Source organism: Hylaeus volcanicus, chromosome 6, assembly GCF_026283585.1.
Source record: "Hylaeus volcanicus isolate JK05 chromosome 6, UHH_iyHylVolc1.0_haploid, whole genome shotgun sequence".
Lineage (NCBI taxonomy): Eukaryota > Metazoa > Arthropoda > Insecta > Hymenoptera > Colletidae > Hylaeus > Hylaeus volcanicus.
In genome coordinates this window covers 55,637-70,313 of record NC_071981.1, presented here as the reverse complement: position 1 = coordinate 70,313, position 14,677 = coordinate 55,637, and the positions used below count along the sequence as shown (strand labels likewise).

The following is a 14,677-nucleotide window of genomic DNA, read 5'->3' as shown; positions in this document are numbered from 1 at the left end:
CTACTGTTTTTTCGGTATATTTTATAGGCAATTATAATACATTTAGTGGCATAATTTAGTTTAAATTCAGATAAAATTGTATCTATTTGTTCTAAAAATTAGGGAAAAGGAATAAAAATAGTATCGTAATTTTTCGGAATAGTTTATTTTTCACTAATAAAAATTCCAACACAGTGTATTTTACAATAACTTGCTGTGGAATATTATTCATCAGACAACTGCATGTACAATTTGTTCTTCGTTTGTATCATCCATTTGCTTATATTCTTGTCTCACTTCTTTATCAAGAACATAGTATGATGGACCAACACGTATAATCGGAGCGCTACCTAAACACTCTTCACCATTATATAAAACAGCAAACTGAAGTATAGAACAAGAATACCAAATATTATTTATTAAGTATTATGGCAAAGTAATCTAAGTTAACATAAAAAAAAGAAACTGTACCTGACCCTCTGTAAGAGCTCTTAACGGTTTGCTAAGTCGAATTACTAGTTGATCATTTATAGTTTGGTGAATTAAACAGGGTATCGTAGAATCCGCATGTTGAAAACGAAAGTCACAACCTAATATTTTGGAATAACTATTAAGTTCTTGTGGTTTTTCAGATATCCAATGAGGAGTTCCTGTTACCACTAAATCAGAATAGAGTGCCGGATGATCCGTTCCTTGTACCTATGGGCATTAATAAATAATATTAACCTGCTCATGAATCTATATACTTAATTTTTCGTACGTACTACAAGTATAGCATTTGTTTCAGGAATCTTCTTGTACACAAAGAATGCCTTTAAACAACCTGGAATTTTGATTCGCTGACCTATAGTCCAATGATGAAAGCCTACATGTGTTCCAACTTCGGTACCATTATGCAAGTCTATAAAGACCCCAGGCTTGTCAGATATATACTATAAATTTTACAAAATAAAGTAATACACAATTAGGCTAACAACATTTAGTCGTTATGTACCTCAGATATGAAACTCTGAAAATCTCGTTTCCCCACAAAACATATGCCCATGCTTTCCTTTTTATGGGCAACTACATCCAATCCAGCTTCTAGGGCAATTTGTTTAACATTACTTTTCAAGTGTTCTCCAAGAGGAAACATAGAGTATCGTAATGGTACCTGTGGTACTTGACACAAGAAAAAAGTCTGATCTTTCTTCTTGTCTTGTACCCTAAATAAACAAACATCTAAAAATATTAAAAATAACGTTACAAATTATATTTGCAACTATAGAATATGTATTCGTTACACATCTGTAATATAGATACATAAAAAGTTGTCATACTTACTGGTGTCTGGTTTAAAATGTTCAAGGTATGGACCAAAACTGGTTTTGACATAGTGTCCAGTTGCAATAGCATCAGCTTCAAGTTCAGTATGTGCAAAATGAAAAAATTTGTCAAATTTAATACATTTGTTACATAGAATATCAGGATTTGGCGTATATCCCTTCTCATAATGATCTATCAAGTAACTAGAAAAGACAAAAGTGTTAAGATATTACTTAAAAGGTCTACAAGTACCTACGAACTTATTTATTCAATAAATACCTGAACACATTGTTCCAATATTCCTTTACAAAATTTACTTCTACGAGAGGAATCTTTAGTTTATTGCACACCCATTGGGCATGTTCTTGATCTTGTTCGACAGAACATTTTCCTGTTTCATCGGCAATGTCCCAATTTTTCATAAATACTCCAGTAACGTTGAATCCTTTGATAATTCTGGTTTTAATATTCCAATAACATCATTAATTGATATGTAGTACTAAATTCTTCAACACTCTCAAATTACCTTTGTTTTTCAACAAAAGTGCAGCTACAGCACTATCAACTCCACCAGAAATGCCTACAATCACTTTCTTGAACATTCTTGGACAAATTTCTTTATCCAGATATACGATATCATATCCTTAATGTTTAGAATATATTTTTTGGCCAGTGTTTATCAAGATGTATGTATGTCACCTTGATTCAGATCATGGTTTCTTAATATAAGAAAGTATACCATAGAATCTATAAAACAAATTATATGTAATATGAATACATATAATCAGTACATATGTTCATATGATCAAATTTAATACTTTAGAAATAATTATCCGATATGTAGTATTTAAGCATCATTATTGAAATTTATCGAATAATTCGTGTGATTTAAGGAATTGAATAGCATTATTAAAAAAAAGAATGATTTTATTGCTTATTTATGTGATTCGGGGATAAAAAAAAAAGCGTTTATTAGAAAGTATTTTACATCGATTCAACAACAATTTTCGAAAAACAAGTAGGTTCAACGTTAATAAGTGTTCCAGCACGCCACGGGAACGGTCGCATAAAAAGTTTCTCGTAAAAATCAAAATTCATCGTTTGCCTGACGTCGTTTTAACCGGAATCGCGTGTGTATCGATTGGTGGTCGTGCACAAAAGCGATAATAGCATTTCTGAAAGAACTTACAAAATTTACGAGTATTGTAAAGGTTAAAAGAAAATACCGAATCAATCACGTGGTGTCGTGAATATATTCAACAGATTACGTTTCACGTGGGCTGCGCCCTGTGCCCGACTTCGTACAGCGTCAAAGAGAAAATCGGGTCTGTGACGGTTCGATAAAAGATCCCGCGTAAAAAGTACTGATCGAGAGACGTTAGACGGGATTTTTTCACGGGCGTGCACGTGGTGTATACGACGAAATATCGTCTCCACGCATCCTGCGATTAGCACGTTCGAGGCTCGCGCGTAGGTCGATGTCCGAAAATCCTCGGCCAATCCACGCACGGCTCTCTCGTCGGGAACCAGTCAAGCACGTTGACAGATATGCAACGGCTGCTCGGAGGAGGTTGCATACTTCGAATGGCAATTTATAGTGCGGACGGCAACGTATCGCGTGCTGGTTCCGTCCATAGGATTAGGCGAAATTCCCGAGGCGATCCGGCGATTTTCGAAGAAATGCGCGTTTTCGGTGCAAGTGCAACCCATTTTGCGCAGTTTCCATGACCCAGATTACGATGGGGAGTTCGCTCGCCTTTCGGAACAGCTGTTGGCCGCGCGAACATGTCGGCCGCGGGGAAACGCTCGGATATTTCGTGGACTGCGCGCGCCTCTTGGCGGCTTCGCCGCCACAATTTTCAGGGCTGTATTCACCACCGTCACATTAGGCACCACGCAATCCTCCAATTTCATCGACGCGATGCAACGTTCCTTCGAAGATGCTTAGTAATAGGCTCCTTTGTGTAAATTATCGGAAACGATCGGACTTGCTCGAGAAAGGTGTACTGAATCGAAATTCGAAGGAACGAAATTACATATGAAAACAAACGTTCGAAATAGCGTTTCGTGCGATTTCGTATATATCACGCTTTCTGGCTATGTTTCTTCTTCGTTTCTTTTTTCACCTTCCACACCGATACAAAATGTTTTCGCGTTATGCGAGTTTATACGAAATTCTACGTCCCGCTCGATTTGCGTTAAATCGTCGTGTTCCACGGCGTAATTAAAATTCCATATGTTGTGTGAATTACAATACCGTCCGAGCGAACAGAACTCGCGTAGTGTGAGGTTTTATAGTTATTAATCGGTCTACAACTATTAACGTGACTTACGGAAAGTTCGTGTCGTGCAGAAGTGGCTTGACCAAAACTTTGGCAGTACGTTATTCGAGAGTATCCGTCTGCTTTTTTTTCCCCAAAGTATTTATATCTATAGATATTAAATTTTTTTTTAAGCACTCTTTTATCTTAAATTTTAACTCGTTTTCACGTAAACGAACGCGACTTATTGCGGGAACGCTGAGAAATGAATAATAATAAATAAAAAGAAACATGCGAATTGAATTTATTTTCTGAAACGTGAACTGTCACTCGATCGACTGAAAAGCGTGGTGAAACGATATAGCCGTAGAAAAATGCAATTCTAACAAATCCATGCGTGCGTAGTTGTCGTGGTAATGTGTTCGAAGAGGATTTTGCCGTGGCTATTACATTCCGAGCGATTCCGTGTATTTCGAGTTACCTAAAAGTGAGTGGTGCACCTTTATCCAAGAATACGTGGAAAAAGTATCGAAGAATAATCGATGCACAATTAATGGAAAGTTCGAAGAGAAGTCTCGAGTCTCGGCAAGAGCTGTGCGTGGCACGGTGTACGCTTTGCAGGAGGTACCCGAGTGGTTGGTAACAGAGACGCTTAGCGGATGAATACGGTCCTGCGCGATCCCCTCCACCTTCCTCATCCCGCTATACGACCAGTCAGTTCCTTGTTTGCCATACAAAATCCAATAGTTTGCCTTGTACCTCGAGAGTGCGAGTATGCCTTTCGCATTTGCCTTTTTTCCCTTAAAAAAGTGCGGTAATCCATTGAAGTACTCGCGAAAATGTGCATTTTACTAAGTTTGTTTACTCACACGACGAGATTTCGATGGTTCTGAGAGGGAGATTCGCGAGAGCATAGTGAATTCCTGTCGCGACCAGACCGACCGGCCCGTTAAGGCTTCGTCGATTTTTTGGTCGTGAAAAAACAACGGAGCCGAAGCTTTTGTGCGAAAAGTCAGTTTATACGAACTGGAATAGACCGATTACGACGGGTGAAGAGGTGGTACAAGTGCTTCGGGTACTCGAGGTGGCTCCTTTGTAAAAGGAGCACCGCAGGACGAATAATTTTTCACTGGAGCTCTCGGGAAAATGTGTTATGTATTTACGTGGAATATTGCGTAACGTCGAGGGCCGGGAAGTGTTTGGAAACGTGCAACACTGACAAACCTCGCTTCGACGACTTCACGGGACGGCCAGTAACGCGTCCGTGCAGCTGGGCTTTACCGGCTCTATTTCGTCTCTGTCCCAGCGAGAATTCCCCTTCGCGAGCACCGATACTGCGATTGAAATTTTACGAAGAAAGAAATTCCACCAACGGCCGTATCTCCTCGTGGAAGAATATTACTTTCGTCGCGATCGACCATTTCACCTCGACCACTTGCTTCTGGACAACTTCCCTCGAAATTCACTGGTGCAAGAACGTTCAGCTTCTTTTCAGATGGAAATTGGTATGTCTACCTCTTATATTTCGTTGCTGCATATAGAGTGTGATTTCTTCGAACAAACATCGAAGTCATGTAGCCTCTCTCAAAACTTGGAGTATTCGATACAAAGTATTCGTTTAACTTTTTCCATTCTTTGCACGATTCATTAGCTGCTCTGTTTCAGTTTAACAAGCTTCGCAAGTTCTGCAAGCTAAATATCGTACCAACGTCATTATTTATGACTTTCTTCAACCCTTTGCACAGCTTCAACTTTCTAGAATACATCCGACTCTAAACTTTCAAAATCAACACCAAGTTGATCCTATGTTAACGTATTCTTTTCCTAATATTCAATTTAGACTTCAGAATTCAGTTTGTAAAAAAAAGTTATATGGCTTATTCTCTGTATTATAAAGCAAGAAATATCAAGTATCAAATTAGAAAGATGTGCTATGCGAATATAGAAGCAAAGTGTTGTAATTAATATATTTTTGAATTACAGCATACCTTTCATTTGGCAGATTTATTCTCTATCACTTTATATCATTCTAATCAAAGTTACCTCTATTTTCAATTATAGATAAGTAACTCGCGGTAATAAATTTTCCAATAAGAGGTAGTTAACATGTTTTGGATACTTCTTGCATGTTCTTTGTTACGCCCCATTTCTTATTTTCATAGTAATAAAGTAAACATTGTAAGACAATGATGTCAAAAGTCCTATGAATCGAGCACAAAATAACAAGTCAAGTATTTCAGTTATATTTCTATACATCCAAGTATAGATGCAAATATAAGAACATGTTTTCTTTGCAGTTAAGTTTACTTACTTAAATAAAGTTAACTAACGTGTTTATAGATTCAAATAATAAGTATTAATAATGGGATTTGTTTTTATGTAAGTACAAGTAACCTTACGAGATCATTTCTGTGTCATTTGTAAAAGCAAAATCAAACATTGAACAGGACGCAAGTAAAATTAAGAATCAGTTTCTACAAAGCTTTAAGTACATGTTACATCTTTTTATTATGCATATATTTATACACCATAGTTTCACTTATTTAATTATAAAGTCATTGAAAAGCACAATATAAAAGCATCCGTACAGCAGTGTGGTAAGCGAAGATATGCAGGAGTAACCATTATATGAACATAGGTGTATTACATTTAAAGTATGTATTCATTAATACAGACGATTATAAAAATTATATACAGATACATACATATACAATGATATATACATATAATTATACATATTAAAATACAGCATCATTTTATGTGAGGTTATATCGTCTGAAACACGATAAAAGTTATTTCTTTGAACGTGTGCTAATATTCAACTTACCATGTATTCTTTACAATTACATTTTAGATCCATATAAATCAAAAAACATAACCACGTGCATTTTCAGCGTTTAATATTATGCAATATATGTATATAGCAGTTACAGGTATGAGTAATTCAATTATTAATAACTATAAAATCGAGCGAAAAATTTCAGTTTGAATTACGTTAAATCGATCTAAATTGAATTGCAATATCGAACGATATATTTTTAATGGGTTATATTGTCCGAAGTGCGGAATCAATTTCGTGGAATACAATCGCACATCGAGACAAGTGCTAATCGAACGAAATGCGAGGGAATATTCGCATTTTGTAACCTAACGAGCTTCTTTTACAGAAACCGTGTGAAACTTTTACCTTTTCGTCGATTTTTCCATTCTCTACCACATCTCTTTAGACGATACGTTTTTTCTACGCATGAAGTTACGGGAAAGTGCTCTCGCTGCTTCGGTTTCGTTGTGTGTGCCTGTCACACGGAACTCTCGACGCGGTGCTTTCAAAATTCTGGGACAGTTTTCTAAATTAATATCAATTCGTAAGAGGTTATTTTCGCACAATTTAAAAAGGAACATTACGATAACGGATCGAAAAGAAGAGTATCTTTCGGAATGTCATTTTAAAAAACAAATCAATTCTTTTTTTAAATGTCCAATGTAGTTTTATTTCTTCACATTTATAGGAAGTTTTAATACATTTTTTAAAAATACAAAAAAAGATGGAAGTATATAAAGTTCAGCGAGGCGCCCCTTATTACACGCTATCGTACGGCCCTGTGGGTTTCTCTGCATGGGTTAGTCTGAAATAAAGAATTTAGCATTTCCATGAAGTATACGATGATTGAAAATTATATTAGATGTGTACGTTCGCATTTAGATATTTATAATTTGAACAATGTATTACAATTCGTAGCCAATTGGATTTTCGATATGTTCACCGGAGTTTTGAGAAGAACGCATTTGATATTTCCACGCTTTGTACGTAAATCTTTGCAAACTCGTACATTTTCCTTCAAATTAAATACAACTCTAGGAGTATATCTTTCTCAGAAAATGTAAAAGAAAAAAGAAAAATCGATATCTTTTAAAACTGTTATTGCAGTGTTCCCATCGAAGGTTACATTTCGGCGCGCTTACAAACGTATTTATGTACGCTTTGGCTCGCGTATTGCGGATGCATCGTCGATCGCGTCATTTTATCACCGTAAACGAAACAATACTGAACGCTTTCGAAGCTTGTACGAGCTCTTCCGTCCGCTCGAGGCGCGCCAAACATACCGAGAATGATATTGCAGAGCTTGTTGTTTACGATCGCCTACCAGACAACAATTATTTTATATCAATACGGTATTAACCCTTTCGATGCTGACAGGAGAATCGTCGAGGCTTGCCCTTCACAAAATTGCGTAAAACTTTACATATTTTTGGGTGGGGACACCAACCTCTACAATATTACTCCCCAGTTTTACTCGCAACTCTCAAAACAGAGGGTCACTCGCATACCCCTAGGGTTTTATTTTTCTTTTATTTGGCATGATGCGCGCGTAATTTAAATTTAAAAAAAAATATATCTCGAATAACCGCGTTTGTTAGCGATGACAACAAATTATGAACAATGACTTTGAATAAATTTCAAACAATATCTAAAATCTCAATGATGTTAAAAGTTGCTTTGGAAACGTTTTATCTACGTTGTCACCCGTGTGTAAACGTGTACACGTCAAAGTGGGGAGTATTGGCGCCAATCATTTAAAAATACCTTTCCGAGCAAAGTTTGACATAATTCTGAGGCGGAGATGGGCAAAACCCTAGGCTTCGAATAAATCTGAAGTTTACCGATATGTTTGTCTCGTTTCTTTCTTTGGAAAATTTTCAAAAGAGGAAATGAGACAAACATATCAGCAAACTTCAGATTTATTCGAAACCTAGGGTTTTGCCCATCACTGTTCTGAGGTGTGTAAATCTCAGCGTTCCCTTATGATCCTTGAACGTTTAACGTACGTAGTGTGCAGCAGTATTTCTTAATCGTATCCGCTTAGACGCCTATAGGCGTCCACTGCATGCACTCTGCTTCGATTGAACGTTTTTTAACCGTCAGTAGCAAATCGAAGGGTTAAACATCGCGAGAATTAATGACGTGAAAAAAAACGTGTCTGAGCGACATCGTCTCTCGATTTGTAGCATTTCCAATGTGATCTGCGATGAAACGCGTTCGCGGGCTGGACGAAGTAGCATCACCAGCAGCAGCAACATTAAAGCACTCGTCAGTGAGTGCAGGAAGTGGCTTAGGTGGCGGAGGAGGTGGTTTAGAGTACCATTCAAGCAGTGGAATAGGCGTTGTTGTACCTGGCCAAGCAGTTCGATCAGTTACTTCGAAAGAAATGCCGGGAAGCATACAATTTGGAACTGCCCAAGCTCAACAGCAATATACTGGAGCAATTGTTGTGCCGACCGCGGCTCCGTCCCCCATTAAGGTACGTTATCTATCTATAATAACAACAGCTATCACTAGGAACTAGTGGTCACTAGTCACTTTTTTATTTTTGAATTTTCACTATCTAAAACAATAAATATATATATATATATATATATATATTTTTTTTTTAATGGAAATATTGTTGATAATTGTCTTTTATGAAGTACGAATACAGCTGAATGCGAGACCGAATGAAATTAATCCGCTTAAAAGCGACCATTATCCGCGCGTTACGCTTTTGTAATTGCCGCGTTAATAAATTTGTTTCCCTATGATGTACAGTTACATACAAAATACAAAATTTTAAATATTTTTGTATATAAGATATATAAGATATATATATATATAAGATAAGATTGTAGTTATGAAGATTTTTTAACAATATTACACATTTGTACACGGAAACGTAATTAAAAGATAAATTTATTTGTATATATATATATATATTTATTTGTAGTTACAAACATTTTTTTACGGTATTACACATTTATACACGGAAACGTAATTAAAAGATAAATAATTATTGCATGAAAATGTTTTGTAAGTGTTACGTATTTTTTTTAGGGAAGTGGATCTGCAGGACTTACTTCTACATGTAGCAGTAGCAGTGTAAATACTGGTGGAGGATTGCATAGTGGGATAGGTGGTGGGAATAACCATAGTATGGGTTCTCAGCAACCTACACCAGGAACGCAAAGTCAAGTTCATAGCCAGCAACAGCCAACAATTAGGCATAAGGTTTATATCGCATGAATATTAAGACATTTTTATTCAACTGTAAAGGATGTTACATAAAGATTTTCTTGTTCCCATTGTAGGTCCATTCTGGCAATGTAACACCACTAGCTTCGACCCCACCAGGCACCAGCCTAGGTGGTGGAAGCGGGTCCCAACAATTTCAGAGATTAAAAGTAGAAGATGCATTGTCTTACTTAGATCAAGTCAAGTACAAATTTAGCGATCAACCGCAGGTACATTTATAATAATTTGCATAGCAATGATATTCAGAGTTTATTTCGTTAAGCGATATTGTAGTTATCACAATCCGTGCTTATTTGTAGGTGTATAATGACTTCTTAGATATTATGAAAGAGTTCAAATCACAAAGTATAGATACGCCCGGAGTTATAACACGAGTGAGCCATTTATTCAAAGGACATCCTGAACTTATTGTTGGTTTCAACACATTTCTTCCACCGGGATATAAAATAGAAGTACAGGCAAATGAACAAGGATACGCGTTTCAAGTATCGGTCAGTATGCCGAGTCCTACAGCAACGCATACTGCTACCTTGTCGCAACATCATTGCACAGTAAATGTTGGTTCGCCTCCTGTTGCAAGTCCACCGACACAACCAGCTAAAGCGCCCCCAGTTTTGCAAATAATGCAAGGGTAAGATATCGCTGTTCCATATGTTACTTTTTAATTTCTTTTAGCAACCAAGTAAATAACCGATTCATGGTTTCATTTAAAAACAGTTCTGGGAATATACATCACTCGTTGGCAAACAATATTTCCAACAACAGTTTAACAGTACATGCACCATCACCACCACCGGTACAGACATACAATAATTCACATGTTAGCGCGGCACAAGCTCAGGCTGTGAGTCAAGCGTTAAGCCAAGCACAAGATGGCATACCAACTACCGGGCAAACTCAACAGAGTCAACCAGTTGAATTTAACCATGCAATCAATTATGTTAATAAAATCAAGGTTTGTATCTAATTATCAAAATATATATCAAGACGTGAAATGGAACTATTTTTACCTAAATCTTTCTAAATTGTAGAATCGATTTCAAGGCCAACCAGACAAGTATAAAAGATTTTTAGAAATTTTGCATACTTATCAGAAAGAACAGCGGAATTTAAAAGAATCTGGACATATGGGTGGCACAAGTGGGTCCGGTGCAACCGGCGGAGCAAAGCACTTAACAGAAGCAGAAGTTTACAGTCAAGTTGCAAAGTTGTTTGAAAATCAAGAAGATTTGCTTGCCGAGTTTGGACAATTTTTGCCAGACGCCACTAATCAACAGAGCTCACTGGTGAGTCGCATATAGCGAACATTAACTATACATACAAATGAAAAATTCATTTTTGCTCGTGCATCAGCAAATTCTCATTGGTATTAGTCTGTTATGTTTCAGAGTAACAAGACTGCTACAGTTAACGATCACACAACAATCGTTAAAAAACCATTGGGACCTAAGGCACCTTATAATAATTCGGGAAACATTTCGAGAGAACTGCGTGAGTCGAGTGGCACTGGTACAATAGAACGTGAAAGTCGCGATCACAGAGATCGTGAACGAGAACGTGACAGATCGGGCGTACGAGATATTAATAGTGTGCAGAAATTTGGCCACAATACAGGACAATTAAAAAGAAGTCCATCGTTCACGCCTTCGGTAACAGCCGGAAACTCTCATCATATACAGCACGGCCCACCCCCGTTGAAGAAACATAAAGTATCCTCTATGCGTGAATGCGTTACTATAGCAGAAGCTGGGAAATACGGAAGTTTGAATGACTATGCTTTCTTCGACAAGGTCAGTATTCCGAATTTAGAATTATTGTAGTAGTGTTCTTCAAACTGGTCTGTACATCTCATAAAAATACACACAACTTTGTTTAGGTTCGCAAAGCACTGAGGTCTCAGGAAGTGTATGAAAATTTTCTGAGGTGTTTGGTTCTTTTCAACCAGGAGATAGTTTCCAAGTCTGAACTGGTACAGTTGATAACGCCATTTCTCGGTCGCTTTCCGGAGCTTTTACGCTGGTTTAAGGATTTCTTGGGTCATCTACCTGACTCTTCTACTACCGCTACAGCAAACACAGGGAGCAATTTAAGTGTCGAAGCGCTACCAAATAATGTTGTACGGAGTCACCAAGAACGACCGCAAGGCGATTTGGCCATGGAAATCGATTATACAGCGTGTAAACGTCTGGGAGCGTCATATTGCGCGTTACCAAAGTCATACGTTCAACCAAAGTGTACCGGAAGAACGCAGTTGTGTAAAGAAGTTCTTAATGATACATGGGTTTCATTTCCAACTTGGTCAGAAGACAGCACATTCGTAACATCGAGGTATGTATATTTTAAATCATTTTTTTTACACTATTTGCGTTCGATTAGCACGGCAAATTTGATCCTTGAATTTGATTTTTAGAAAAACTCAATACGAAGAATTCATTTATCGTTGCGAGGATGAACGATTCGAATTGGATGGTGTGATAGAAACAAACGCGTCGACGATTAGAGTTCTTGAAGGTGTCCACAAGAAAATGAGTAGAATGAGTCAAGAGGAAATTCAGAAATTCAAGCTTGACGATTGTCTTGGTGGTTGTTCTCCTACAATTCATCAAAGGGCCCTGAAGAGGATATACGGCGATAAAGCTGCCGATATCATAGACGGTCTTAAGAAAAATCCAGTGGTAGCGGTACCGGTGGTTCTTCGACGACTAAAGAGTAAAGAGGAAGAGTGGCGGGAGGCACAGAAAGGCTTTAATAAAATTTGGAGAGAACAAAACGAAAAGTACTACTTAAAATCCCTTGATCATCAGGGTATCAATTTTAAGCAAAATGACGTGAAAGCGCTAAGGTCTAAAAGTTTATTTAACGAGATTGAAACGTTATATGATGAGGTTCGTAACCTTATTTTATTTCGTGTATAAATTTCATTTTCTTCTTACTAAATATTTATTTATATTACAGAGACACGAACAAGTCGACGATGGCAACGGGGACGGTCAAAACAATAGCGGCCCACATCTTGTATTACCCTATAAAGATAAATCTGTTTTAGATGATGCTGCTAACCTTCTTATTCATCACGTAAAACGTCAAACAGCTATACACAAAGAAGACAAACAACGAATAAAGCTTTTATTGAAACATTTTATACCTGACCTTTTCTTTCATCCACGCCAGGAACTTAGCGACGATGAAAGGGACGAAGATGGTGAGTAGAGTTTTACTAATGAACAAAATTTCAACATTTTGGTAAGAGACACTGATGTATTTCATTTGCGTTATCGTAATAGATGAAAAAGAAGACATGAGTGTAGCAGCGTGTAGCAATTCTCAATCAGTAACAATGAATACCTCTCCGTTGGGTGGTGGTCTTCAAGCTAACAGGAATAAAGCGCCGGTCTCTCCGATTCCGTCTTCCACGTCGATTAAAACCGAACCCGATGTAAAATTACCCATCCATGCCCTGTCGAACGATCCTGAAGAAGCGTACACGCTTTTCATGGGGAGTAACAATTGGTACCTCTTTTTGAGGTTACATCACATTTTGTGTGAGAGGTTGACAAAAATGTATGAGAGGGCTGTCGCTCTCGCAGAAGAGGAATCACGATACAAGCAGCAACGCAAGGAGAGTACAGCCGTCGCTTTAAGATTAAAACCTAAAAGTGAGTAAGCAAACAATCGTCTTGTTCATGCAACTAACAATACAAAGTGTATTTCATTGCAATTTAACATGGTCGTGTGTCTGATGCAGATGAAATCGAAATTGAGGACTATTATCCCGCATTCTTGGATATGGTTAAAAATGTCCTAGACGGTAATATGGAGAGCACCGCATATGAAGACACCTTGCGAGAAATGTTCGGTATTCACGCATATATTGCCTTCACGTTGGACAAGGTTGTAACGTATGCTGTGAGACAAGTAAGTACATGGGTGTTAATATTTCAGAATGCATCTAGGAATACTAATATAATTTTATTATCGAATAAAAATATTGTACACAACATAATTCTTCAAGTCGTAAACAAGCAATATGATACATTCAGTTGCAGCATTTGGTTTCGGATCCTATATGCCAGCAGTGTATGGAACTGTTTCAACGGGAGCAGCGTCAACCAAAAGAAAATAGTGGTGCCGGTGGTTTGTGTGCTACTGCGTACATGAGACTTGGTGCAGAAATGGCGTATCAACGCAAAGCTGAGAAAGCCATGGCGGATGAAAACTGCTTTAAAATATACATAGTAAGTTTAATACTAACCCTTTCCCAGAGTTACCTTTACCTTTTAATCGGACTTAGCGTTACGATACTTCTTATCGTAAATCTACCGCGCGTTAATGTTCCATTCAAAATATATTATTCAATTACAGCTAACGGTGTGACATAGGCGTGACAAAATGTGTCGTTTTTCATTGTTACAGTACAAAAAGGACTGCAAAATGACAATGGAATTATTGGATACAGAGGGTGATGAGGCGATGGACAACAGTTGTAGGGAAAGAGAAAGGGAAGGAGTTACAGTGTCTGAAAAATGGTCTACATATGTTGAGAGGTTTTCTGCTCCAGCTGGACAGACTAGCCCGAAAGACACCCCTACCTTAACAGACAATGAGCCAACAACCAATCATCCTGTGAGTAACGACCAGGCAGCAAGGGGGGGGAGGGGCAGAAAGCGCAAGAACACTGACATTAGCAAGAAGGTATAGGATCCACATCCCTTTTCATAATCATTGCCACCGTTGCAGTTTACGTTCATTCGTATTTGATGTCTGTGATTGGAGTTGTACTGTTGCCATTTAGTGTACAACTAGTGTCCCAAAGAATGAAAGTTTTACAAAACTTTCTTCTATTATTTCGTGTGATTGTATTAATGCAGAGGTATTCGTGCGTAAACGTTTTAATCGCAGTCAGACACTCTTTCCAGAAATCAGTCTTCAAGAGAATCTTTGTTGACTTCCTTAAAAGTAGATTATTTTTAGGAACGAACGTTGCAGCATATGTGTGTATAAATATATATTATTGTATCATATATATATATATATATATATATATATATATATATATCTCTCATTGTGT

At 37.5% G+C, this 14,677-nt stretch overlaps 2 protein-coding genes and 1 long non-coding RNA gene across 11 annotated transcripts in view; 1 reads left to right on the top strand and 2 right to left on the bottom strand.

The window, feature by feature from the left end:
* Positions 1 to 126: 126 nt before the first annotated feature.
* Positions 127 to 4,168, bottom strand: LOC128878702 (mitochondrial tRNA-specific 2-thiouridylase 1). Of its 6 annotated transcripts, XM_054127133.1 has the most exons (9): positions 4,027 to 4,165; positions 3,618 to 3,714; positions 1,811 to 2,031; positions 1,564 to 1,729; positions 1,303 to 1,487; positions 974 to 1,200; positions 744 to 911; positions 451 to 678; positions 127 to 363 (listed from the first exon to the last, which is right to left on the bottom strand). In XM_054127133.1, exons 3-9 carry the CDS (start codon positions 1,884 to 1,886, stop codon positions 211 to 213), a joined length of 1,203 nt encoding a protein of 400 aa, XP_053983108.1. In that variant the 5' UTR covers positions 1,887 to 2,031; positions 3,618 to 3,714; positions 4,027 to 4,165; the 3' UTR covers positions 127 to 210. The 6 variants fall into 6 exon arrangements, with proteins under 6 accessions (XP_053983108.1, XP_053983110.1, XP_053983106.1 ...); XM_054127135.1 differs by lacking the exon at positions 3,618 to 3,714 and having other exon boundaries at positions 4,027 to 4,168; XM_054127131.1 differs by lacking the exons at positions 3,618 to 3,714; positions 4,027 to 4,165 and adding an exon at positions 2,511 to 2,652.
* Positions 4,169 to 4,916: 748 nt separating this feature from the next.
* The window catches only part of LOC128878698 (paired amphipathic helix protein Sin3a), an 18,301-nt gene continuing 8,540 nt past the window's right edge, over positions 4,917 to 14,677 (top strand). The window contains exons 1-15 of one of the 3 annotated variants that reach the window (XM_054127121.1): positions 4,917 to 5,050; positions 8,553 to 8,845; positions 9,412 to 9,585; positions 9,666 to 9,818; positions 9,909 to 10,240; positions 10,327 to 10,564; positions 10,641 to 10,895; positions 10,998 to 11,399; positions 11,486 to 11,937; positions 12,020 to 12,494; positions 12,565 to 12,811; positions 12,894 to 13,265; positions 13,355 to 13,524; positions 13,650 to 13,844; positions 14,023 to 14,301. In XM_054127121.1, coding sequence (XP_053983096.1) covers positions 8,573 to 8,845; positions 9,412 to 9,585; positions 9,666 to 9,818; positions 9,909 to 10,240; positions 10,327 to 10,564; positions 10,641 to 10,895; positions 10,998 to 11,399; positions 11,486 to 11,937; positions 12,020 to 12,494; positions 12,565 to 12,811; positions 12,894 to 13,265; positions 13,355 to 13,524; positions 13,650 to 13,844; positions 14,023 to 14,301 — 4,017 coding nt within the window. In that variant the 5' untranslated portion in view covers positions 4,917 to 5,050; positions 8,553 to 8,572. Of the gene's footprint in view, positions 5,051 to 8,552; positions 8,846 to 9,411; positions 9,586 to 9,665; positions 9,819 to 9,908; positions 10,241 to 10,326; positions 10,565 to 10,640; positions 10,896 to 10,982; positions 11,400 to 11,485; positions 11,938 to 12,019; positions 12,495 to 12,564; positions 12,812 to 12,893; positions 13,266 to 13,354; positions 13,525 to 13,649; positions 13,845 to 14,022; positions 14,302 to 14,677 lie in introns of all 3 variants that reach the window. The other 2 variants (XM_054127122.1, XM_054127120.1) reach the window with 2 other exon arrangements.
* LOC128878704 (uncharacterized) lies at positions 6,035 to 7,813 on the bottom strand. 2 transcript variants are annotated; one of them, XR_008457468.1, is made up of 3 exons: positions 7,650 to 7,813; positions 6,393 to 7,171; positions 6,035 to 6,320 (listed from the first exon to the last, which is right to left on the bottom strand). It is a non-coding gene; the product is annotated as an uncharacterized LOC128878704 (long non-coding RNA). The 2 variants fall into 2 exon arrangements; XR_008457467.1 differs by having other exon boundaries at positions 6,035 to 7,171.